The sequence below is a fragment of the Neoarius graeffei genome, chromosome 15 (genome assembly GCF_027579695.1).
Source record: "Neoarius graeffei isolate fNeoGra1 chromosome 15, fNeoGra1.pri, whole genome shotgun sequence".
In the NCBI taxonomy this organism is placed as follows: domain Eukaryota; kingdom Metazoa; phylum Chordata; class Actinopteri; order Siluriformes; family Ariidae; genus Neoarius; species Neoarius graeffei.
The window spans coordinates 46,483,200-46,510,562 of NC_083583.1; the positions used below are offsets into that span (position 1 = coordinate 46,483,200).

Here is a 27,363-nt window from a genome sequence, read left to right on the forward strand (position 1 = left end):
AAGGAAATGGAAAAGTTGAATTGTGATCATATAATTTCACACAGGCGAAGTCAGTCAGAACATATCAGGAGGGTTTTTGCCAAGTGATCTGAGAAATCTCTTGAAGCTGTTTGACCCAGTGAAACTGCCAGGAGGTCATAAAAAGCCACGTGCAATTTCATCAAAAAACTCAAACTATGACAGTATAACATGAGCTCAGACATAGCTGCATGAGGTAAAACGTGAAGCCTCTTTAACATTAGCTCAGCTGCAGCTGGATCAGGAAAAACGTGAGCACAAATAAAGCTGTGGTATAAAACATGAGCTCATTTATAGCAGTGTGACAAAATTGAGCCTTCTTAGAGTCCGTGATCAGGAAAGACGAGCATGATGTGGTTATTTTGTGTGTGAGTGTGTTAATAGGTGTATGAGTGGGTGTAGTGACAGGGTGTTTAAATATGTCCATTCTCCTGAAATGTTTTAACGTGTTTACCGTTTGGTCTTTTGAATGCCTCTGTTTCTTGCTTATTTGATCTAGATTATTGTCTGTTTCCTCCTTTGTCCTATTTTTGTTGCTGTTTCGTCATCATCTCGTGTGTATTTGGATTATCTTCATTCGCTGTTTACAGTCTCTAACCCTCTGTGTGTGTGTTTTGTAGCACCAGCAGCAGGTGGTGCAGGCTGTGGAGCGAGCTAAGCAGGTCACCATGGCAGAACTCAACGCCATCATTGGGGTTAGTGACCTCTGACCTCCCACATTGTGTTTTCTTTACTGAATACAAACACACACAAACAAACACTGACAGAAATGCAGGACTGATGAGTTAGTCTTATTGCTATGTAATTATCAGGATGTACTTACACTGCCATCAGAATCATTTATTTTTAACGAAAAATAAGACCGAATGATATAAATTACATTTAACTATTCATAGTTTTGGATATATGTAAAACTTTTTATGTCTTCGTATGATCTGGTCTAAGAAAATATGTACAGTATATACACAGTACTGTACAGTGGTGCTTAAAAGTTTGTGAACCCTTTCAAATTTTCTATATTTCTGCATAAATATGACCTAAAACATCATCAGATTTTCACACAAGTCCTAAAAGTAGATAAAGAGAACCCAGTTAAACAAATGAGACAAAAAAATTATACTTGGTCATTTATTTATTGAGGAAAATGATCCAATATTACATATCTGTGAGTGGCAAAAGTATGTGAACCTTTGCTTTCAGTATCTGGTATGACCCCCTTGTGCAGCAATAACTGCAACTAAACGTTTGCGGTAACTGTTGATCAGTCTTGCACACCGGCTTGGAGGAATTTTAGCCCATTCCTCCGTACAGAACAGCTTCAACTCTGGGATGTTGGTGGGTTTCCTCACATGAACTGCTCATTTCAGGTCCTTCCACAACATTTCCATTGGATTAAGGTCAGGACTTTGACTTGGCCATTCCAAAACATTTAACTTTATTCTTCTTTAACCATTCTTTGGTAGAACGACTTGTGTGCTTAGGGTCATTCTCTTGCTGCATGACCCACCTTCTCTTGAGATTCAGTTCATGGACAGATGTCCTGACATTTTCCTTTAGAATTCGCTGGTATAATTCAGAATTCATTGTTCATTCATCAATGAATTCATCAGAATTCATCAATGATGGCAAGCCGTCCTGGCCCAGACGCAGCAAAACAGGCCCAAACCATGATACTACCACCACCATGTTTCACAGATGGGATAAGGTTCTTATGCTGGAATGCAGTGTTTTCCTTTCTCCAAACATCTCATCTCATCTCATTATCTCTAGCCGCTTTATCCTTCTACAGGGTCGCAGGCAAGCTGGAGCCTATCCCAGCTGACTATGGGCGAAAGGCAGGGTACACCCTGGACAAGTCGCCAGGTCATCACAGGGCTGACACATAGACACAGACAATCATTCACATGCACATTCACACCTACAGTCAATTTAGAGTCACCAGTTAACCTAACCTGCATGTCTTTGGACTGTGGGGGAAACCGGAGCACCCGGAGGAAACCCACGCGGACACGGGGAGAACATGCAAACTCCACACAGAAAGGCCCTCGCCGGCCCCGGGGCTCGAACCCAGGACCTTCTTGCTGTGAGGCGACAGCGCTAACCACTACACCACCGTGCCGCCCTTCTCCAAACATAACGCTTCTTATTTAAACCAAAAAGTTCTATTTTGGTCTCATCTGTCCACAAAACATTTTTCCAATAGCCTTCTGGCTTGTCCGAGTGATCTTTAGCAAACTGCAGGTGAGCAGCAGTGTTCTTTTTGGAGAGCAGCGGCTTTTTCTTTGCAACCCTGCCATGCACACCATTGTTGTTCAGTGTTCTCCTGATGGTAGACTCATGAACATTAACATTAGCCAATGTGAGAGAGGCCTTCATTTGCTTAGATGTTACCCTGGGGTCCTTTGTGACCTCACCGACTATTACACGCCTTGCTCTTGGAGTGATCTTTGTTGGTTGACCACTCCTGGGGAGGGTAACAATGGTCTTGAATTTCCTCCATTTGTACACAATCTGTCTGACTGTGGATTGGTTGAGTCCGAACTCTTTAGAGATGGTTTTGTCACCTTTTCCAGCCTGATGAGCATCAACAACGCTTTTTCTGAGGTCCTCAGAAATCTCCTTTGTTCGTGCCATAACATACTTCCACAAACATGTGTTGTGAAGATCAGACTTTGATAGATCCCTGTTCTTTAAATAAAACAGGGTGCTCACTCACACCTGATTGTCATCCCATTGATTGAAAACACCTGACTCTAATTTCACCTTCAAATTAACTGCTAATCCCAGAGGTTCACATACTTTTGCCACTCACAGATATGTAATATTGGATCATTTTCCTCAATAAATAAATGACCAAGTATAATATTTTTGCTTCATTTGTTTAACTGGGTTCTCTTTATCTACTTTTAGGACTTGTGTGAAAATCTGATGATGTTTTAGGTCCTATTTATGCAGAAATATAGAAAATTCTAAAGGGTTCACAAACTTTCAAGCACCACTGTATGTGTAAAATGCTTGGCACTGGGCTGGAATCCTTGTGAGTGTGTAATGTGTACTTTTAGTATGGATTATTCATGTGGGAAAATGAACGTAGTGTAGCACATTTAAGTATATAAAATTTTAAGTCAATAATTGGATCACTTTTGTCACCTTCTTAAAATCAAAATGCCATTGACACTTTTGGCTCATGTTCTGTTTTTAGTATTTGGTTTCACTGTAATACTACACAAATTTAACAAGACCAGAAAACGAGACAGGATTGGACATGTACTTACTGAAGCATTTCATTTATTGGCGAGAAATAAAATACCAGAAAAAATCTAAATAAGCCTGTTGTAAATACAGCAAGAACTCAACTGATCACAAAGCTGGTGCTTCATGGTAAATACATAACTCTAATATTAAAAAATGTTGAAAATGTCAGTATTTTGTGAACTGTATCCAGCATTTATTTTTTAAGGTTCTTTGGCCCAGACATCCAAAGCACATCATACTTCTGTAGCTCTCCAACTCTGTTCTCTGGCACACATCTTATCCACCTGCAACCCATAACACAGCAGCTTCACTTCCTGCAGTCAGGTCGAATTAGGGTTGAATTGTGTTCTCACTGCAATCAAGCTGCACAGTGACTAACCTGAAAGTGGACTGATGCCACCTCTTGCAGGCTGGTTGTTTTGCTCCACTGTGTTGCTGCCAAAACAAACCACAGTGAGGGGGTAAAAACACAGCAGGCTTCCATTCAAACAGACTAAGCATGCTTTCACATTTGCAGCGTTTAGTCCATTTGAATTGAACCCTAGTGCGTTTCCGCTCTTGTTACAGTTTGTCTAGGTTGGTCAGAATACTGCAATTGCACTCTGGACCGGACAGTTTGTGATGTGGTCTTGGTCCGGTTCCAGTCCAACTCTAGTGTGGTTAACACAACTTCAGGAAGTAACCCAAACGTGCTGTGTATTATTGGTCTGGGCAACTTTTTCTTTTGTTACTGTAGCTACAAAACTGAACCACGAAGCATAAACTGAGCATCAGGACAGAGCTTTGGAGCTGCAGACACGCCACATGTTCTGAATATTTGGACTGATGAACAAAAGGAGAAAATAAATACTGGATGTGAAACGTAAAACGTTTTAAAGTACTTATCTTTTTCCGTTGCTGTATTTAAGACCATTGAATGAAAGAGCTGTTTTCAGCCCTACGTGCAACTCAGCCACCATTTCTGCTTTTTGGTTCATTTAATTATTATATGCAGTGTGAAATTAAACCAAACCAAGTAGCAAATGAACCAAAAGTAATTTCACTCTGATTTGGTTTCAGGAAGCAGACTAATATGTGTAAAAGTTGTGTAAAATGATCAGAACTGAAAAAAACAAACAAACAAACTGTGCTGAAGAGAGTGTCATGTACTGGACTTCATACAGGCATGCACGTACACACACACACACACACACACACACACTTGCAGCATACCATATATAATTTAACCTACAGTGGAGCAATCTCTCTTTATCAGCTTGTGATTTTTTTCTCTTTTTATCTTTCCACTTCTTTTACTGTCTTTTTATATCTGTTCATGTAACCGCCTGTCTGTCTGTCTGTCTGTCTGTCTGTCTCTCTCTGCTCCACCTGTGCTTGTGGAACAGCAGCAGCAGCTCCAGCACCTGTCTCACCACACCCCAGGCATCCCACTAACCCCACACCCATCAGGCCTGGCACTAGGGGGCGCTTCAGGCCTGTTGGCTCTCACTGGGGCACTCGGCGTCTCTGCTCACCTGAGCAACAAGGATGACCGCAACCACCTGGATGCCGAGCACCTTCGAGGTACTGCAACACACATGTGTCACACTACCAGTACATCACTGCTGTAACTTAGTGGATCAGTCTAGGGTATGTTTAATGTCCGATGTTTGTTTCTTTAGTTTTACACTGGAGCTATGAGGCAAATTAAGCTCTACAATGGTAGTTTATCTCACACAAAATGTGCCTTAAACTACATTCATTTCTTCAGTGATGTCACACAAACTTGTTGGTGTGATGTGGGACACAATCAGATTCACCTTTTTTCCCCTTAACGCATTTTGATATAAATCCATCCAATAGGCCCAGGTCTAAATGTTTGAATGCCAGCAGAAAGCCGGAAGTTATAAAAATGATAATATCGTTCCAGGGCGGCACGGTGGTGTAGTGGTTAGCGCTGTCGCCTCACAGCAAGAAGGTCCGGGTTCGAGCCCTGTGGCCAGAGAGGGCCTTTCTGTGTGGAGTTTGCATGTTCTCCCCGTGTCCGCGTGGGTTTCCTCCGGGTGCTCCGGTTTCCCCCACAGTCCAAAGACATGCAGGTTAGGTTAACTGGTGACTCTAAATTGACCGTAGGTGTGAATGTGAGTGTGAATGGTTGTCTGTGTCTATGTGTCAGCCTTGTGATAACCTGGCGACTTGTCCAGGGTGTACCCTGCCTTTCGCCCGTAGTCAGCTGGGATAGGCTCCAGCTTGCCTGCGACCCTGTAGAAGTATAAAGCGGCTAGAGATGATGAGATGAGATGAGATGAGATATCGTTCCAATTTGAACTTTGGAAAACACTTGCTGCTGTTTCACATAAATGTTTATTTAAGATTAAATAGCTTAACGATGTTTTAATGATGTACTTGAAGCAAGAATTTGACCATTTATGCAGAGGCCATGCTCTGTGATTTGGCTGTGATTTGGTCTCTGGACTGAGGATTTCAAATCTTCCTAGTACAATTTAACTAGCTAATCAGCATTCAGGTTAATCAAAATCTTTAATCATACCAAAATGATGTTTATTGTAGCACAATATTGTAGAAATCCCTAATCGATATCTGAACAGCATTCATCACTTTGTTTACTTATTTCACTTTGGTTGTCCTTTATGCTAAAACATACTTCTTAGTCAACGTCATTGATCTCGGGTGAGTTTGGGGGTGTATGTGTGTTTGCATTTGCATTTAGGAGTATTTTCATTTTAACATGCAAAATGACGGATGGATTTTATTCATAGTGGAAGAAATGAAAAACCCTCTGGAGCCCCAAACCAAGAACTCTTGGCTAGCCTTCCCCTTCTGGTGTCAGGATTTTTTGTGTTTATTGCGGAATGTTAATCACCCTGTGCTCTCACTACGTCTGAGGTCACTTCTGCAACCACATACACTCGGCATATCAGGTGAAAATTCAAATTCAATCCAAATTGCTTGAAACTACTCTCCTTGAATTCAGAATTGAATGCTAAACAACATACTTTTTACAGAATTAAAATATGCTTATCCGTTCTTGAGGTATTACCAATCAAAGATTGAAAAAACAGCTTAATTTTTAGAAAACTGCCAGAATATTACTGTATGTTTGGTTGTATACTGAATACAAAGTTTGAAAAATTAGTAAAAACAAATTATGATAATTAATACTTGATTATGTTAATTAAGTAAAAATGTTACATCGGTACACTCTCTTCTTCAAAGTTTCACCAAATGGCTTTATTTCTGCAATATAAAGTGAATCTTAACTCTCATTTATGCATCACAAAGAAGGAGAAATCAATGTTAATTATAAAATATGCATAAATAAGCATTGAATGTCATTCACATCTACCATTCTCTATCAAAATAAATAAGTAATAAAAGAATATTTCTAATACGCTCTGTGTGCTCTGTAGGCCTTTGTATTTCTAAGTAGGGCCTACTAGTGTTTATATGAAAGAATATGATTATTTCGATTAATATTCACAGCTTTCAAGGCTAATCTTGAAAAAATTGTGTGAGCCACATCCAATAAACAATTCCAATTTATTGAATTGAAATTGGCACTCACATTTCTGACTTCTGTTTGTTTGTTTTTTAATCTCATTCTGACTAGTAAGGTCTCAATATTTTTCATCAAAACAGCTACAGTTATATTCTGAAATAGTTATTTATTTACATGGATCAGTTTGATTTGAAAAAAAAAAATAAGTAGGTAAAGCTATAAAAACTCATTTCCAAGTCCCCCATGAAGCATAACATCAAAACTAGCAGACGGAAAATTTTGCTGAATACTTCATCAGAAACAGTGAGAGCTCGAGAACATCCCTATAAAGGTTATCTGCTTGATATTCCCGAGTAATCCAGTCAGAAACTGATCAGAAGAGAGTCTGACTACTTTCCCATGACTCAAAAAGCACTGGCAGTGTCCTGACGTCACGTGAGCAGAGAGTGTACTCTGTTGTAACAAATTCAACCTGCCGTTACTCCCAAAGTATTAAACAGATCTTAACGAGATACATTTCTTTAGAAAGCAGAAATTATAAGCTTTTTAGTGACAGTATTCACGATAGAAAATATTCAAGAGTTAAGCAATGACAGATTTGGAAACTTAGATGAGCGTCTGCATGCACAATTTTCACAGCACGGCCAGCAAGCGTCTGATACTGTATGCCTCTATACAGTTCCCAAATGACCAGGATGCTGTCAGTAAAATTAAACATGGATCTTTCAGCATTATCCAACTCCTAAATGCAGTGTGATAGGCATAACTTGTACTTGGTTAATCCCATCAGCCACAAAGAAAGCACAAGCACTACTTGTGCAATTTTTAGGTAGTGTGTGATTAAAAACTCTGTAACAAACATACTGATCCAGCCATATTTTAATTATGCAAGGTGAGCATAATTAAGCACATTCTTAGCTTGCCCAGAGCCACCAGTGACAAACACATCACTAAATATCTGCAATTTGTGCTTCTCTTAAATATATACTCACTGAACACTTTATTACTAAAACTATACAGTACTAATACTGGTGATGGAGTGGTTAGCACTGTCGCCTCACAGCAAGAAGGTTCTGGGTTCGAGCCCAGTGGCCAATGAGGGCCTTTCTGTGTGGAGTTTGCATGTTCTCCCCGTGTCTGCATGGGTTTCCTCCGGGTGCTCCGGTTTCCCCCACAGTCCAAAGACATGCAGGTTAGGCTAATTGATGGCTCTAAATTGACCATAGGTGTGAATGTGAATGGTTGTCTGTCTCTCTGTGTCAGCCCTGCGATAACCTGGTGACTTGTCCAGGGTGTACCCCACCTCTCGCCCATAGTCAGTTGGGATAGGCTCCAGCTTGCCTGCAACCCTGTAGGACAGGATAAGCGGCTACAGATAATGGATGGATGGGTATACCAATACTGAGTAGATCCTTCCTTTACTCGCAAAACAGCCTCAATTCTTCATGTCATAGACTCCACAAGATGTTGAAAAGATTCCTTTGAGATTCTGGTCCACATTCAGATGATTGCATCATGTAATTCCTCAGATTTTTCAGGTGCACTTTCATACTGCAAATCTCCCGTTCTCCCATATCCCAGAGGTGTTTTGTTGGATTCAGATCCAGTGACTGGGAAGGCCACTGAACAACACTGAACTCATTGTCATGTTCATGAAACCAGTTTGAGACGACTTTTGCTTTGTAACATGGTGCATTCTCATGCTGGAAGTAACCAGAAGATGGTAAATTGTGGCCATGAAGGGATGCATATGGTCAACAACAATACTCAAATAGTCTGTGGCGTTCAAGCGTTGATTGATTGGTATTAACAGACCCAAAATTTGCCAAAAAACATTCCCACACCATTACACCACCCCCCACTACCCTGGACTGTTGACACAAGGCCAGTTGGATCCATGCTGCTGCTACCAAATTCTGACCCTATCATCGACGTGCCTCAGCAGAAACTGAGAGTCATCAGACCAGGCTACATTTTTCCAGACTTCAACTGTGCAGTTTTGGTGAGCATGTGCCCACTGCAGCATCAGCTTTCTGTTCTTGGCTGATAAAAATGGAACCCACTGTCGTCTTCTGCTATTGTAGCCCATGCGCCTCAAGATTTAATGCATTGTGCATTCTGAGGTGCTTTTCTGCTTACCACAATTGTACAGAGTGCCTATCTGAGTTATCCTGAGTTACTGTGACCTGCCTTTCTGTCAGCTTGAACCAGTCTGGCCATTCTCCATTGACCTCTCTCATCAACAAGGCCTTTCCGTCTGCAGAAATTGACGATGTTTTTTTTTCTTTATTGCACCATTCTGAGTAAACGCTAGAGACTGTTGTGCATAGAAATCCCAGGAGATCAACAGTTATAGAAATACTCAAACCAGCTTGTTTGGTACCAGCAATCATGCCATGGTCAAAATAATTGAGATTACATTATTTCCTCATTCTGATGGTTGACGTGAACATTACCTGACGCTGATGGCCTGTATCTGCATGATTTTATGCATTGCACTGCTGCCAAATGATTGGCTGATTTAGATAACACATGAATTAGTAGGTGTACAAGTGTTCCTAATAAAGTGTCAGGTGAGTGTATACCCTATAACTGGAAGCAAAATGTAATAGAGGTCTGGCGGATATGAGCAGAAAGTAACTTGAGATATGTTGTTATGATAACACTGCCTCCATTTGAACATAATTTGTGTGCTTTTGCAAAGTTTTTTACTGTCCGTTCTGTTCGTTTCTGAAGAAACACAAAGAGTAAAGGATATTAATTGTGTGTGTGTGTGTGTGAGAGAGAGAGAGAGAGAGAGAGAGAGAGCACACGATGCAATGATGTAGTTCTGGGGAGGAGACTCAACACTATTGCTGCTGGTGAGCATAAACTGTGTGCGGTAGGGGATGTGGAGAGGACATCAGTACAATAGGTGTATTTTTATAGCCGGACAGAGTTTTTCACTGTGACCTTGGCTTGCTCTGAGTGTTATTATTATCCAGAGTGATGTCAATTCTCTCTCTCTCTCTCTCTCTCTCTCTCTCTCTCTCTGTCTTTCTCTGCTCTCAGAGGGTGCACCCAGCAGGGTGAGTAACAAACGTGTGTGTGTGTGTGTGTGTGTGTGTGTGTGTGTGTGTGTGTGTGTGTGTGTGTCTGTCTGTCTGTCTGTCTATGATAAATGTCTCCAAACATGGAGTATTTTTAAAAAAGGAAGTCCTGCGACTCCTTCTATCCAAACCCAGAATAGGAATGTGGCCTTAGCTGATCTGATATAACAACAGCACGAATAGGAATGGAAAGCAGCAATGGACAATGATTATTATTATTATTATTATTATTATATTCAGGCAGCATTTGTAATTAATGAAAATAAATAAAATACTTCTATTAACACTTATAAATAAAAGCAGGTATAAAATATAATGGAAGTAAAAGTAAACTCACTAACAGGGAGGCCTAAAGGGAGTTTCATGGCTCTGAAGCATTAAAACATAAAAGTAGCATCACCACTTGTTTCTTCATCTGAGGATCAGCATCTTACCGTAGCATCTTGCAAGGGTTGACTTCTGGTAACGCTTGAAAGATTCTCATTATCAGTGCTTGCTTTGAACAATAAAACTGAACGATAATACGTAGACTACAGCACCTTTTATTGCAATTTCTCATTTACAGTCTGTTTAAAACATTTGATTAAACCAGCAGAGCTAACAGAGGCAAAAGAGAGAGACGAATGGACTCGGAGAGACAGATTTGGTGAAACGGAGCTAAAAGAGAGAAATGTGTAGTTCTCTTTTGTTTTTAATCAGGCTTGATGATCCACTGATAAAAGGTGTTCAGAGGAAAAATGTGGAGTTCAGGAATAAAAGAGAGACTATAGAGTCCTAATCAATTCTCGTTCATCATTTTGGTGTTGCTGAATGAGGGGAAGAGTGCAGGAAAGTGAGAGAGACAGTGAGAGAGTGAGCCGGAGACAGATAAGACACAGAAGGCTTGTTAAGAGTACTGTACTTCTTTGTGCTGGGTTTTTTCCCCTCATCTTAGTCCAACTCACTTCCTGTTTGGCCAAGAAAGATCACGGATGCTGAAAGACTGAAAAAGCAGATCTTCAAGTAGTTGTGCTGTTACAGTTGGCAAAGATACAGATTGGCATTTATACAAAGAATCTAACCGTGCTTTTAGAGAACGCTCTGTAAAGTGAGAATGATGAATATAAGTTTTGTGTATACGTGTGACGGTCTCATCAGTGTCTTTTGTGTGTGTGACAATGTCACATGAACGTGTGACATTGTCAACATTGTGCTTTGTCTGTTAGTATGCATTTACGTCTGTTATGCCAGTGTGTGCTGATGTCGTTACTGAGTTTGTGTGTGTTAATTCTCTTTCTCTCTCTCTCTCGGTAGAGTAAGTCTGTGTCATCAACAGACAGTCAAGTGATAGAGGAGCGTCAGGGCCCCTCTGGAGTCTTCTCTTCTCACATCAGTAATGATGCCAAGAGGAGGCGCTGCGAAGATAAAGATGGCCCATCACATTATGTATGTTCCATTGCACAGTCATGACCTCACACTGATCCTGTAATAAGATTAGTCAGTGATGTCTGCATACCCTACTCAGGCAGTATGTCAGCCCTACTCAGACAGCATTTAGGTTGCTTTTTCACTGCTACATACCAGTAATTTTGGCAACAGGAAACTGGAATTATTGCTTTTGCATTAGCCACCAGTACTGAAGATTGGTACCAACAAAAACTAATGGTACTTGGAAGCTAGTAGCCTATAGTTGATTCTGTCAATAAATGTTCAATTTAAAGCATACATACGATACAATGATTTTATAGAAGAATTTTCTGAATTCTTATCTCGTCTTTTTGCTTACAGACAAAACGGTCAGTTTTAATTACAAAATTACAATCTGCCAGGCCTTTCAATTACATGAAACCTGCAACAGATAACGTCGCAGGCGCCCAAATTAAGGTCAAGCGCCCAAAATATGCTACCAAAAGTTAACAAAACCGAAATGTTGATTAAATAAACTTGGCTGCATAAAACCCAATGTCTTGACTTTCTTCTTTAAATCACCGAAATTAGCGACAATTAGCATGTATTTCTCATAATTGACGCGAAATCCGCACCATTCCGATGTGGTTCCGGGTGCGTCGAACTCGCCGTAAGCCTTGCGCAGAGCACGAATTCTCCATCAACGACGATCGGCGCGCCATGATTTCGTGGAGGAGCGAGACTCGCGTACCAATGACCAGACCACATTAGATAAAGCTTCTTTCTTCTTTTATATTGTTTTATGGCCATTGGTAAACAGCTTTTAGGTGCATTACCGCCACCTTCTGGACTGGAGTGTGAACCAGAACATTCACTACCCTACTGTGCTAAATTCTCCTAATAATTCCTGTATCATTTAAAAACCTAAAAGTAGCCCTATGTCCCACATTATCTGACCTCAACTGCAATATCTCACTGATACCGAGCGTCATATGATTTAAATCAGGTAAAAGACTGAATAAAAGAGAGTTATTCAGGACACAACTGTGTGTATTTAAGATACAGCCTGCATCTTAAATACACACAGTTGTGTAAGTGTGGGTGGAATCAGTGACTTGGAGCTTGGTCCTCTTGCTGATGATAGTCTTAGACACTGGCCTTTTATTTAAACTAAGATCTTTTACCCGACTACATCCTGTGAATTGCACGGCCAATTCTTGTGATGTGAATGAAAAACCTTTTGTGTCGCAGGTCTGCTACAGGTTCATCTCCTTAATGGCAACAGCGCAGAACTTGCTTTTTCATTCCCAGGCTCCTTTCCTCCAGGCTCTCCTCAGGCCCCAACACATCTTTTAAATACTAACTAACTGTATTCTAATTATTTTTGTCGTGTACATGTACATCAAGAGTGATTAATGCTGTAGACATTTTGCAAGAAAGGTAAAAATAACATTAATGGATTTCTTTATTTATTCATAACTTTGCAGCTAAAAAAGCCGCAGCAGGTTTAAACACCGAGCACTGGGAAAACAGCATTTTGCGCATGCAGAAAAGCCCAAATTACCCTGTATCACGACGGAAAAAGCCCAAATTCAGAAATTCTGCAATTTCAATATCCTTATGGAAAATGAAAACGACCCTTTAATGATACCACGTGTCCATTCAGGATTGTACTGTTGTTACTCAAAATGTCCTAGGCCTCATTCATACGTAATCATAGGTGGCACAGTGGTGCAGTGGTTAGCACTGTCGCCTTACAGCAAAAAAGCTGGTTACGTGCAGAGATTTCCGGGTTACGTGCAGAGATTTCTCTGGACTTTCTGAATTTTTTGATGATGCTGAAATCCCTAAATTCCTCGCAATTGTATGTTGAGAAACGTAGTTCTTAAACTATTGGACTATTTGCTCACGCAGTTTTTCACAAAGTGATGAACCTCGCCCCATCCTTGTTGGTGAATGTTTGAGCTTTTCCAATTACCAATTAACATTTTTACCTGTAGAATGTGCCAAACAGGTGTTTGTTCAGTATTCCACAACTTTTCCAGTCTTTCGTTGCCCCTGTCCCAACTTTTTTGGAATGTGTTGCAGGTATCATCTTCAGAATGACTGGATATTTACACAAAAAAAAGAATAACGTTTACCAGTTTGAGCATTAAATATCTTGTCCTTGTATTGTATTCAATTGAATATAAGTTGAAAAGGACTTCAAAATCAGTGCATGTATATTAATAAATGAAATGAAGTTGACCAGAGAAAACATGAAATATCTTGGGTTCATTCAGTTTGCAATGAAATACAAGTCAAAGTACATTTAGAAATCACTGCTTTTTTTTTTTAATTTGCATTTTCCTTACCATCCCAACTTTTTCTGATTTAGGGTTGTACTCGTGCAATAAAATTGCGTGTGTGTGTGCACGTGTGGCCGTGTGTGCTCACTTACATCTTCCATCTTGTTCTCTTTCTCTTAGGACAGTGATGGGGATAAGAGTGAAGACAACCTAGTGGTAGATGTCTCTAATGAGGTATGTCCTCATTTGTAATTTTAATCCACTCTTCTTTTGTGCAGAAAGAAGTATTGCAAACATCAGAAGCTACCTTTACACAGTTACATAGAATGAAGCCTCAGAATACATGAACAGTTTAGGTCAGGTTTCACAAGTGAATGTAAGAGAAAATAAAGTTCTTATAATAACACACTCTTCCAAGTTCTGCAGTAGTTTGAAAAGAATAAAATTCCATCACTTTAATATATAATGTCTAAATTCTGAAGTAGATCAATGTGTTTCATAGCAGCTAAATGTTTTGTGGAGGGGGCTTCAGTAATGGGGTATCCATCCATCCATCCATTATCTATACCGCTTATCCGTCAGGACTATAAAGGAGGCTGGATCCAATCCGAGCTGCCTTTGGGCGAGAGGTGGGGTACACCCTGGGCAGGTCACCAATCTATCACAGGGCTAACGCAGAGATATACAACTATTCACACTTATTCACACCTATGGGTAATTTAGAGTAATGAGTTGGCCTAATCTCCATGTCTTTGGATTGTGGGAGGAAACCAGAGCACCTGGAGGAAACTCACACAGGCTTGGGGAGAACATGCAAACTCCACACAGAAAAGGCCCATTCAGCTGTAAGGTTCAAATCCAGAACCTTCTTGCTCTTAGGTAACAGTGCTAAATACTGCACCACCATGGCACCCATAATGGGGTATCTTATAAGTAAAATCCATCCCATCCATTATCTGTAGCCGCTTTATCCTGTTCTACAGGGTCGCAGGCAAGCTGGAGCCTATCCCAGCTGACTATGGGTGAGAGGCGGGGTACACCCTGGACAAGTTGCCAGGTCATCACAGGGCTGACACATAGACACAGACAACCATTCACACTCACATTCACACCTACGGTCAATTTAGAGTCACCAGTTAACCTAACCTGCATGTCTTTGGACTGTGGGGGAAACCGGAGCACCCGGAGGAAACCCACGCGGACACGGGGAGAACATGCAAACTCCACACAGAAAGGCCCTTGCCAGCCACGGGGCTCGAACCCGGACCTTCTTGCTATTAGGTAACAGTGCTAAATACTACACCACCATGGCACCCATAATGGGGTATCTTAGAAGTAAAATCAAACAACATAAAGATATACTGTACCTATTACTAAAAACTTAATTTTTGTAAAATTTGGTGTTGCGGTTATTTTTCCTTATAGTCAGGGAGCGTAACCTACTTTTGCAAAATTTGCCAAGTCTGGTTTCTCAGTATTAACCATTTGTGACGAGTCATGGAATCCACGGACACATGTCGGCCGAAACGAATCCGAGAAAATCGCCATTCGCCAATCGGATTCGTTTCGGCCGACATGTGTCCGTGGATTCCATGACTCGTCACATTTATTTACATCCCAAACAAATTATTTTACTTGTTGTAATGTCAGCAATCACCATTTTCACCAAAAAAAGGAAATGCTAAATGTCGCATGTAAAAACGTTAAAAAAAAACATATATCCGTATCACTTAAGTCCATTATAACATCTGTATTTTTTAATTACCCATTTAATAACTTTACGTGAACAGAAATCATATATTTACATGATATTATCAAGTTAAGTTTAAAATGAGACATTTAAGTACATAGAGAACAGAAAAAGCCAGAAATATTTTACACTATTGCTACAGAACTTGAGAATATTTATAGTTTATCTACATTCCAGAACTCAATCTCTCATTTCAGAAATTTCTGTGATACATTTATTACTAAGCTGCTAGCAGTTTTGGGTTGTTTTTTTTTTTTTTATGTCCAAACTACATCAAGAAGTAACACTTTGCCTAAGGATTCAAACACAAAACACGAAGATAAAAGCAGTTATCGGTAACACACATTATGGCCAGAAATAAAGCAGAATGAGCATTTTCTAAAAGCATGCACATTAAGCTACCTTCAAATGTGTCCACATGTTTATGATGCGGGGCAGCACGGTGGTGTAGTGGTTAGCGCTGTCGCCTCACAGCAAGAAGGTCCGGGTTTGAGCCCAGCAGCCGGTGAGGGCCTTTCTGTGCGGAGTTTGCATGTTCTCCCCGTGTCTGTGTGGGTTTCCTCCGGGTGCTCCGGTTTCCCCCACAGTCCAAAGACATGCAGGTTAGGTTAACTGGTGACTCTAAATTGACCGTAGGTGTGAATGTGAGTGTGAATGGTTGTCTGTGTCTATGTGTCAGCCCTGTGATGACCTGGCGACTTGTCCAGGGTGTACCCCGCCTCTCGCCCGTAGTCAGCTGGGATAGGCTCCAGCTTGCCTGCGACCCTGTAGAACAGGATAAGCGGCTAGAGATAATGGATGGATGGATGGATGGATGGATGGATAGGCTTTAAAGGGGACATGCCATACACTTTTCGATTATTTTACATTATTCCCTGTGATTCTTTTGTAAAGTTTGCAAGTCTTGTTTATTGAAAAACACCTTTGGTTATTTTTTTCTCATGCTGTGTTTGCATGGTATGAAAACCTTACAGAATAAAGCAGGTTGATTTTGCAGGTGTGGCTTTAAATTTAAATGTGTAAATAGCTTCACTCTGACTGGCTAACATTTGTAACTGAGAATTCTGTAAGCCACATCCTCTCCGCCAACACGTGTGGAATTGCAGCTAAACTCTGAGAGGCAATGGTTTCTGCACCAGAATTGCAGCCTTGCATCTGTGAACCTGACTCAGAACAGGAAAATGGAGATGTAGACACCAAACCAGTGCCACAAGTGTTACAGTACTTTTCCTAAACAACAGCAGACAAACTATGCTACTCACTGCAGAGTTAGCATATAACATAAGCACCTTTTACACAGCCTGTTCAAAGTGGGATTCTTGTCCCTTTATTCCGCCTCACATTCTGTGTTAAACGTCTGAATGCGGAACGGGGGGTTTGTGTTGTTCTGCCTTTGAGCCAGAATGATTGATGGTCAAGTCAAGTCAAGTTTATTTCTATAGTGCTTTTAACAAGAGACATTTTCTCAACGCAGCTTTACAGAATTTGAATGACTTTAAAATGAATTAATTTTATCCCTAATCTATCCCCAATGAGCAAGCCTGCGGCGACGGTGGCAAGGAAAAACTCCCTCAGACGCCATGAGGAAGAAACCTCGAGAGGAATCAGACTCAAAAGGGAACCCATCCTCATTTGGGCAGCAACAGACAACATGACTATAACATTAACAGTTTTAACATGAAGTCAGTTTTGTTGATGTTATAAACTCTTCATTGATGGAAACTTGAGTGCAAAACTGTTCATGACAACTGCAGTCCTAAAGTTAGCAAGTCAACTGCAGTCATCAGTCATAAAAGCATTACTGTAAGTGTCCAGAGCGTCTTCCAAGTGTGACTTTCGACTGTCCATATGGGGCCATCCTCCACAGGAGTGATGTGATGAGACTCCAACCAGACACAGGGCACCAGGATGGATCAGGCAGGTCTGAGGAGCAGAAGAGGTCAGCGTCCTCGATCTCAGGATTGACATGTAACTCAGAGGGAGGGATGGGGGGGAGAAAACACAGGTTGTTAGGTATGCCCAATGCCACCTGAATAAGTAGGAACACTATACATTTTGCACTGAGTGCAAGCAGGGACTCCGGCAAAACTAACTATGACAGCATAACTAAAAGGGGAGAGCCAGAAGGTAACACAGGCATGAGGGCGCCCCAGGACATAAAGCAGCAGCCACTACACCGTCAACAAACTCGAGTGAGCAAGCGAGTGGGGGACTGACAGCATCCATACATCCCAGTTTACCAAAACACTCTATGTCTGAGGACCCTCCAGATCTACACCTTTACCTCATAAACACCATTAACACAAGGCTTGACTAAACAGATATGTTTTCAGCCTAGACTTAAACGCTGAGACTGTGTCTGATTCCCGAACATTACTTGGAAGGCTGTTCCATAACTGTGGGGCTTTGTAAGAAAAGGCTCTGCCCCCTGATGTAGCCTTCACTATATGAGGTACCAGCAGATAGCCTGCACCTTTTGATCTAAGTAGGCGTGGCGGGTCATAGAGGAGCAGAAGTTCACTCAGGTACTGTGGTGCGAGACCATTCAGTGCTGTAAAGGTCAATAGTAGTATTTTATAATCAATACAAAATTTGATTGGGAGCCAATGCAGTGTGGATAAGACAGGCGTGATGTGATCATATTTGATGATGGTAACAGAGGCAGAATCGACATCTGTGTAAAAGGGACAGCTGGCTCGGCAGGACAGGGGTGTGACGTTTTTGACATTGACATTCTTCTTTCTGAGACCACCGTGACTTCAAATGTCTCTGTCTACAGCGTCTAAGGTCTGCGCACCTTTCTGCCTCAAATCACTTCCTACTTCTCTTCACTTTCTCATCTCCTCTCATTATCTGTAGCCGCTTTATTCTGTTCTACAGGGTCGCGGGCAAGCTGGAGCCTATCCCAGCTGACTATGGGTGAGAGGCGGGATACACCCTGGACAAGTCGCCAGGTCATCACAGGGCTGACACAGAGACAAACAACCATTCACACCCACATTCACACCTACGGTCAATTTAGAGTCACCAGTTAACCTAACCTGCATGTCTTTGGACTGTGGGGGAAACCGGAGCACCCGGAGGAAACCCACGCGGACACGGGGAGAACATGCAAACTCCGCACAGAAAGGCCCTCACCGGCTGCTGGGCTCAAACCCAGAACCTTCTTGCTATTAGGTAACAGTGCTAAATACTGCACCACCATGGCACCCATAATGGGGTATCTTAGAAGTAAAATCAAATAACATAAAGATATACTGTACCTATTACTAAAAACTTAAATTTTTAAAATTTGGTGTTGCGGTTATTTTTCCTTATAGTCAGGGAGCATATGTAACCTACTTTTGCAAAATTTGCCAAGTCTGGTTTCTCAGTATTAACCATTTATTTGCATCCCAAACAAATTATTTTACTTGTTGTAATGTCAGCAATCACCATTTTCACCAAAAAAAGGAAATGCTAAACATCGCATGTAAAAACGTAAAAAAAATATATATCCATATCACTTAAGTCCATTATAACAGCTGTATTTTTTTAATTACCCATTTATTAACTTTGTGAACAGAAATCATATATTTACATGATATTATCAAGTTAAGTTTAAAATGAGACATTTAAGTACATAGAGAACATAAAAAGCCAGAAATATTTTACACTATTGCTACAGAACTTGAGAATATTTATAGTTTATCTACATTCCAGAACTCAATCTCTCATTTCAGAAATTTCTGTGATACATTTATTACTAAGCTGCTAGCAGTTTTTTTTTTTTTTTGGGGGGGGGGGTTATGTCCAAACTACATCAAGAAGTAACACTTTGCCTAAGGATTCAAACACAAAACACGAAGATAAAAGCAGTTATCGGTAACACACATTATGGCCAGAAATAAAGCAGAATGAGCATTTTCTAAAAGCATGCACATTAAGCTACCTTCAAATGTGTCCACATGTTTATGATGCGGGGCAGCACGGTGGTGTAGTGGTTAGCGCTGTCGCCTCACAGCAAGAAGGTCTGGGTTTTGAGCCCAGCAGCCGGCGAGGGCCTTTCTGTGTGGAGTTTGCATGTTCTCCCCGTGTCTGCGTGGGTTTCCTCCGGGTGCTCTGGTTTCCCCCACAGTCCAAAGACATGCAGGTTAGGTTAACTGGTGACTCTAAATTGACCGTAGGTGTGAATGTGAGTGTGAATGGTTGTCTGTGTCTATGTGTCAGCCCTGTGATGACCTGGCAACTTGTCCAGGGTGTACCCCGCCTTTCGCCCGTAGTCAGCTGGGATAGGCTCCAGCTTGCCCGCGACCCTGTAGAACAGGATAAAGCGGCTACAGATAATGGATGGATGGATAGGCTTTAAAGGGGACATGCCATACACTTTTCGATTATTTTACATTATTCCCTGTGATTCTTTTGTAAAGTTTGCAAGTCTTGTTTATTGAAAAACACCTTTGGTTATTTTTTTCTCATGCTGTGTTTGCATGGTATGAAAACCTTGCAGAATAAGGCAGGTTGATTTTGCAGGTGTGGCTTTAAATTTAAATGTGTAAATAGCTTCACTCTGATTGGCTAACATTTGTAACTGAGAATTCTGTAAGCCACATCCTCTCCGCCAACATGTGTGGAATTGCAGCTAAACTCTGAGAGGCAATGGTTTCTGCACCAGAATTGCAAGCGTTTAGACTTAAACGCTGAGACTGTGTCTGATTCCCGAACATTACTTGGAAGGCTGTTCCATAACTGTGGGGCTTTGTAAGAAAAGGCTCTGCCCCCTGATGTAGCCTTCACTATACGAGGTACCAGCAGATAGCCTGCACCTTTTGATCTAAGTAGGCGTGGCGGGTCATAGAGGAGCAGAAGTTCACTCAGGTACTGTGGTGCGAGATCATTCAGTGCTTTAAAGGTCAATAGTAGTATTTTATAATCAATACAAAATTTGATTGGGAGCCAATGCAGTGTGGATAAGACAGGCGTGATGTGATCATATCTGATGATGGTAACAGAGGCAGAATCGACATCTGTGTAAAAGGGACAGCTGGCTCGGCAGGACAGGGGTGTGACGTTTTTGACATTGACATTCTTCTTTCTGAGACCACCGTGACTTCAAATGTCTCTGTCTACAGCGTCTAAGGTCTGCGCACCTTTCTGCCTCAAATCACTTCCTACTTCTCTTCACTTTCTCAACTCCTCTCATTATCTGTAGCCGCTTTATCCTGTTCTACAGGGTCGCAGGCAAGCTGGAGCCTATCCTAGCTGACTACGGGCGAAAGGCAGGGTACACCCTGGACAAGACGCCTGGACAGGGCCGACACATAGACACAGACAACCATTCACATTCACACCTACGGTCAATTTAGAGTCACCAGTTAACCTAACCTGCATGTCTTTGGACTGTGGGGGAAACCGGAGCACCCGGAGGAAACCCACGCGGACACGGGGAGAACATGCAAACTCCACACAGAAAGGCCCTCGCCGGCCACGGGGTTCGAACCCGGACCTTCTTGCTGTGAGGCGATAGCGCTATTCACTACACCACCGTGCCGCCCCCTCTTCACTTTCTCCTTAACATATTTCTAATCGCACAAACATGTTACTTGCACAAGTCTCTCAACTCCTCTTTTCCTCATTAACTTTCACTCTGATTTTTTTTCTCTCTCTCTCCATTTGTGAGCACATTTTTATGTGACACAAATGTTACGTATATATATGAGAGAGAGAGGCTATTACTTCCCTTAAACACAAATTATTTAACGGAAGTGATTACATGTTGCACATGATGCTCACCAACTTTTCTTGTGTCTGAAGAGTTGTCTGAACGTGCATGGCTAACAAAAGCACCTCAACACTCCATTCACCCACCGTTGTTTTTAAAGCAACACTGGTATGATCAGGGTATTCATATTTCCGGCACATACAGTGGTGCTTGAAAGTTTGTGAACCTTTTAGGATTTTCTATATTTCTGCATAAATATGACCTTAAAACATAAGGTTTTCACACAAGTCCTAAAAGTAGATAAAGAGAACCCCGTTAAACAAATGAGACAAAAATATTATACTTGGTTATTTATTTATTGAGGAAAATGATCCAATTTTACATATCTGTGAGTGGCAAAAGTATGTGAACCTTTGCTTTCAGTATCTGGTGTGACCCCCTTGTGCAGCAATAACTGCAACTAAACGTTTCCAGTAACTGTTGATCAGTCCTGCACACCGGCTTGGAGGAATTTTAGCCCATTCCTCCGTACAGAACAGCTTCAACTCTGGGATGTTGGTGGGTTTCCTCACATGAACTGCTCGCTTCAGGTCCTTCCACAACATTTCGATCGGATTAAGGTCAGGACTTTGACCTGGCCATTCCAGAACATTAACTTTATTCTTCTTTAACCATTCTTTGGTAGAACGACTTGTGTGCTTAGGGTCGTTGTCTTGCTGCATGACCCACCTTCTCTTGAGATTCAGTTCATGGACAGATGTCCTGACAATTTTCCTTTAGAATTCGCTGGTATAATTCAGAATTCATTGTTCCATCAATGAAAGCAAGCCGTCCTGGTCCAGATGCAGCAAAACAGGCCCAAACCATGATACTACCACCACCATGTTTCACAGATGGGATAAGGTTCTTATGCTGGAATGCAGTATTTTCCTTTCTCCAAACATAACGCTTCTCCTTTAAACCAAAAAGTTCTATTTTGGTCTCATCCATCCACAAAACATTTTTTCAGTAGCCTTCTGGCTTGTCCACGTGATCTTTAGCAAACTGCAGACGAGCAGCAATGTTCTTTTTGGAGAGCAGTAGCTTTCTCCTTGCAACCCTGCCATGCACACCACTGTTGTTCAGTGTCCTCCTGATGGTGGACTCATGAACATTAACATTAGCCAATGTGAGAGAGGCCTTCAGTTGCTTAGAAGTTACCCTGGGGTCCTTTGTGACCTCGCCGACTATTACATGCCTTGCTCTTGGAGTGATCTTTGTTGGTCGACCGCTCCTGGAGAGGGTAACAATGGTCTTGAATTTCCTCCATTTGTACACAATCTGTCTAACTGTGGATTAGTGGAGTCCAAACTCTTTAGAGATGGTTTTGTCACCTTTTCCAGCCTGATGAGCATCAACAACGCTTTTTCTGAGATCCTCAGAAATCTCCTTTGTTCGTGCCATGATACACTTCCACAAACATGTGTTGTGAAGATCAGACTTTGATAGATCCCTGTTCTTTAAATAAAACAGGGTGCCCACTCACACCTGATTGTCATCCCATTGATTGAAAACACCTGACTCTAATTTCACCTTCAAATTAACTGCTAATCCCAGAGGGTCACATATTTTTGCCACTCACTGATATGTAATATTGGATCATTTTCCTCAATAAATAAATTACCAAGTATAATATTTTTGTCTCATTTGTTTAACTGGGTTCTCTTTATTTACTTTTAGGACTTGTGTGAAAATCTGATGATGTTTTAGGTCATATTTATGCAGAAATATAGAAAATTCTAAAGGGTTCACAAACTTTCAAGCACCACTATAGTTACGTTACCCTAGGTGTAGACGCTCTGTTGTGACATGTCACGCCTCTGGTTGTGGAACTTAAGCTCACAGTTGTGGTCAGAAGTTTACATACAGTGACATGAATGTCATCTTGGATATGAATGTCATGGCAATATTTGGGCTTTCAGTAATTCCTTTGAACTGTTCTTTTTCTGTGGCAGAATGATTGTACAGCATACATCTATAATTTAAAAAAAACACTAGAATTTGGTGCACAAGTTTTAATTTTCTTTGGCTTTTCTGAAATCAACACAGGGTCAAAATTATACATACAGTGTCAAAAATTTACATATGCTCACTTAGATTATTAATTCAGAGGTGCTGAAACTTCTAAAATGTCTCTTATCTTGCCAAGGCCGAGGTCTCTTAACTTCCTGTTTGTGATCATGATTGACTACAGCTGGTAGCTTCTCTGTGCCTTCATAAAAAGGGTTTGTTTACAGCACTTATTGGATTGACCAACACACAGTAAAATGGGAAAGTCCAAGGAGCTCAGTGCAGATCTGAGAAAGAGGATTGCAGATATATGCAACTCCGGAATGCCTCTTGGAGCCATTTCTAAACAACTGCAAATTCCAAGATCAGTTCAAACAGTTGTATCCAAGTTATTATGAGGTGTAGTCACTTTGCCAAGCCACTTTGCTTCAAGAAAACCCAAACTGTTACCCTCAGCTGAAAAGAAATTGGTTTGGATGATCAGGAAGAACCTGGGAACCGTCATGGCACAGCCTTGCCATGAACTGGAAGCTGATGGATCACTGTCTACAGTTCAGATCACCATGGACTAAGAGGCTGCTATCCAAGAAATAACTCCCTGCTCCAAAATTGACACCTTCAAGCTTAACTAAAGACTGAAGCTGACCACACGGACAAAGAAAAAGCCCTCTGGAGGAAAGCTGTATGGTCAGATGAGACAAAGACTGAGTTGTTTGGCCACAATGACCATCATGTACAGAGGGACACTGTACCAGCTGGTGGTGGTGGTAGGATCATCATGCTCTGGGGCTGTTTTGCTGCCAGTGGAACCGGTTCATTATGCAAAGTGGATGGAATAATGAAGGAGGCCTACCTCAGGATTCTTCAGCATAAACCATCAGAAACTTGAACACGACTTGTGACTTGGGAGTTACAACAGGACAATGAACCCAAACACACACCAGAGCTGGTTGTAGAGGATAAAGCAGGCTAATATTAAGCTTAAAACAAGTCCTGACTTCAGCCCTATTAAAAATATATGGACTGTGCTTATAAGTCGAGTCCATGCCAAGAAAAAAAACTAATTTAGTTGAACTCTACCAATTTTACCATGAAGACTTGTGAAATATCCAACCAGAATTCTGCCAGAAGCTTGTTCATGGTAAACAAAAATGTTTGGTCAAGGTGAATCTTGCAAAGAGACATTTTACCCAAATATTAGGTGTGCTGTATGTATAATTTTGACCCGTGTTGATTTCAGAAAACCCAAAGAAAATTAAAACTTGTGCACCAAATTATAGTGGTTTTTTTTATTAAAGTTGTATGCTCTACATTCTGCCACAGAAAAAGAACAGTTCAAAGAAATTGCTGAAAGCCCAAATATTGCCATGACATTCATATCCAAGGTGACATTCATGTCACTGTATGTAAACTTCTGACCACAACTGCAAAAACACACACTGCTGTGGTTTAACGCCAGCTTTATTAGGTTCAGTGCAAAACACTAAAGGTGGAACAGTGAGATGCCTTATTTATGCCAGTATTATAGAATATCTGTGTAAAAATGGCTATAAACTACGTACCATACAGGAACTAGATATTAGTGATATTAGTGAGCATAGTCGTGATTTTACACTTTAATGTTTACATTTGACTGGAAATGGATGGCATGCTTTGACAGTAAATCCCCTGTTATGATGGCGCATGGTAGGTGATGGTGTAAAGAGTAAACAAACTGTTGTCATGAATTCAAATGCAAAACTGAATATGCTAGCGTATATTGCATGGAGTACTTTCTAACATTACATATCTAGACAGTTAGCTTTATGGTATCAGCATATTTATAGTTCCTGTCAAAAATAGGACCAACACTGTTATTAATTTACTTTAAAATTACAGGACTATGAATTGCTGCCAAATACTATACCTTTTGTTGCTGATGTGACAATGTGTGCTGCTCTATGCAAGCGACAACAGAGCAGTTTCCATGCTTGGCTCGTTCTGACATAATGCCTGGAGCTTTTGAGTGAAAAAAAAGGCACACCTTCGGTAAGGTAGTTGAGAAGGTAGTTCTCAAGCCATGGGTGGAGATACTCAGATGAGGGGGTGGTATAATTCTAATGAACGGCCTTCGTGTAAGAAGGGGAGCCGAATCTGAATGGCTTGTTGTATTACATGTTTTCTGAAATAGGCAGCCCAACAGTGTTAGTAAACCCACTGGTGAAGAGCTGATTACAAACATGGACAGCTCAAACTACAACTCCCAGAACACACAGCGCCCTCTGTCCCCCGCCTTCTAACCCACAGCTGACATCCATTTCCTCATCACCTACCTCTGTATATAAACACTAGTCTCACAAGCACTCACCGCAAAGTATTGTTCTGGTTCACTGATCATACCAAGCCTTGTTATCTCTCTGACTGTCTTTCTACTTATCTGAAAGTGTGTTTCTTGTGTTTCTTGTTTCCTCGATTCCTGTTTTGCCTGCTACACTCTGTTTGTCAATCGCCCGACCCTTGCTTGCTTTCTGACCTTGATTCCTGTCTCTCAATTTGGCTTGGTTCGCTATTCTAAAGCTGTCTTCCGCCACACATACATCCATAAGTGCCTGCGTACTCACAAACAGTAACTGACAAACTGACTGGGTTATCTTATTTCAGAATTTGTGGGTTGGTCGGCACTCTAGATACCTAAATGTATGTGCATAAGCACTGAAAAGTGAGTTTTTCATAATATGTCCTCTTTAAAGTGAACTAATATCTTATATGCAAAAAAACCCTCTTTATAAAGACAACTTATATGAATCTGCTTAGTCCATTCCCTAAAGCTTGATAAATAGGACATTTTGTGATGATTAAATACAGTTTACCACTGACTTCCAGCACAGTGCTGGTTTTTTTTCCCAGTGAGTTAACGAGGCCGTGGTGTATTCCTTTCATCACTCAGCAAAGGCTGTGTTATTAGTTTAGTATAAGCTCATCATTCCTCCACAATATTTGAGCCTTTGAAATTCCTCATGTGGCATAACAAAATGTGTTTCCTCTCAATAATTTGCCTTACAGACACAAAACAATATACGCAAGCTCTCCCTGCGTGAGTGTTCTGCAGTCTTGCATAATAGATAAACATCAGCGAGCGGAGAAAGAGCGACAGAAAGAGAGGAAGAGTGAATGAGATAAAGACTGAGACATGGAGGGGGGCAGAGAGAGATTATGAAGCTATTAAAATGCATGATGATATTTGAGACCATATACCGCAGGTGTCCATGTTATAGTTGAAGAAAATCAATTGTATGCTGGGAAAGGAATTGATTGGATTTATTAATACTGCCTATCTTCGCGTTTTCTAATTACATTTCTCTTACTCCCTGTCTGCGTTCTTTAATTGCTCTTTCTGCAGGACCCTTCCTCTCCTGTGGGCAGTACCCCACACTCTCCTCATGGAAACGGCTTAGACAGAGCACCTACGCTGAGGAAGGAGCTCCCCAGATCCCCAAGTCTCCCTCCTGTCCCCTCACCTCCAGATCACAGCCCTGCTCCAGGCAAGAGCAAGGACCCGGCACAGGTAGAGCCTGGCACAGAGATCTCGCAGTATCATGCCACTGCTGCACAAGCCATTCACTTCACTGACTTGTCTATTTTCCTTTTAAAAAAAAAACTCATAGTTTTCAGTAGATACTAGAAGGAATACCACTGATATTGTTGCCTGTAAGATGGAAAGGGTTTGCATTGTCATGCAGTAAAGCAGAAGTAGTATAATATTGTAATTGTATTGTTTTAATCATTGAAACAATTATTTTAATATTAACCCACACATATAAAAAGAACGGTTTTAAAATGCAATTCACATGCTTACAGAAGCTGCTAGCTAGCTAAAAGTGAGTTTTACATGATTTTATCAGGAATTGTACTTTATAATGAGGGGTTGAATTTCTGTTAATCAAATTATTCTTGAATATACACAGTTAGGTCCATAAATATTTGGACAGAGACAACATTTTTCTAATTTTGGTTCTGTACATTAGCACAATGAATTTTGAACAAAACAATTCAGATGCAGTTGAAGTTCAGACTTTCAGCTTTAATGCAGTGGGTTGAACAAAATGATTGCATAAAAATGTGAGGAACTAAAGCATTTTTTAAACACAATCCCTTCATTTCAGGGGCTCAAAAGTAATTGGACAAATTAAATAATTGTAAATAAAATGTTCATTTCTAATACTTGGTTGAAAACCCTTTGTTGGCAATGACTGCCTGAAGTCTTGAACTCATGGACATCACCAGACGCTGTGTTTCCTCCTTTTTAATGCTCTGCCAGGCCTTTACTGCAGCGGTTTTCAGTTGCTGTT

General features: G+C 41.0%; 1 protein-coding gene across 4 annotated transcripts in view; it reads left to right on the forward strand.

Annotated features, from left to right (window-relative positions):
* tle2b (TLE family member 2, transcriptional corepressor b) overlaps positions 1-27,363 on the forward strand; it is a 143,825-nt gene that overhangs the window by 98,322 nt on the left and 18,140 nt on the right. For 2 of the 4 annotated variants that reach the window (XM_060941484.1, XM_060941485.1), the window contains exons 6-11: positions 639-713; positions 4,659-4,836; positions 9,824-9,840; positions 11,155-11,286; positions 13,716-13,769; positions 26,415-26,579. In XM_060941484.1, coding sequence (XP_060797467.1) covers positions 639-713; positions 4,659-4,836; positions 9,824-9,840; positions 11,155-11,286; positions 13,716-13,769; positions 26,415-26,579 — 621 coding nt within the window. The remainder of the gene's footprint in view (positions 1-638; positions 714-4,658; positions 4,837-9,823; positions 9,841-11,154; positions 11,287-13,715; positions 13,770-26,414; positions 26,580-27,363) is intronic. The other 2 variants (XM_060941486.1, XM_060941487.1) reach the window with 1 other exon arrangement.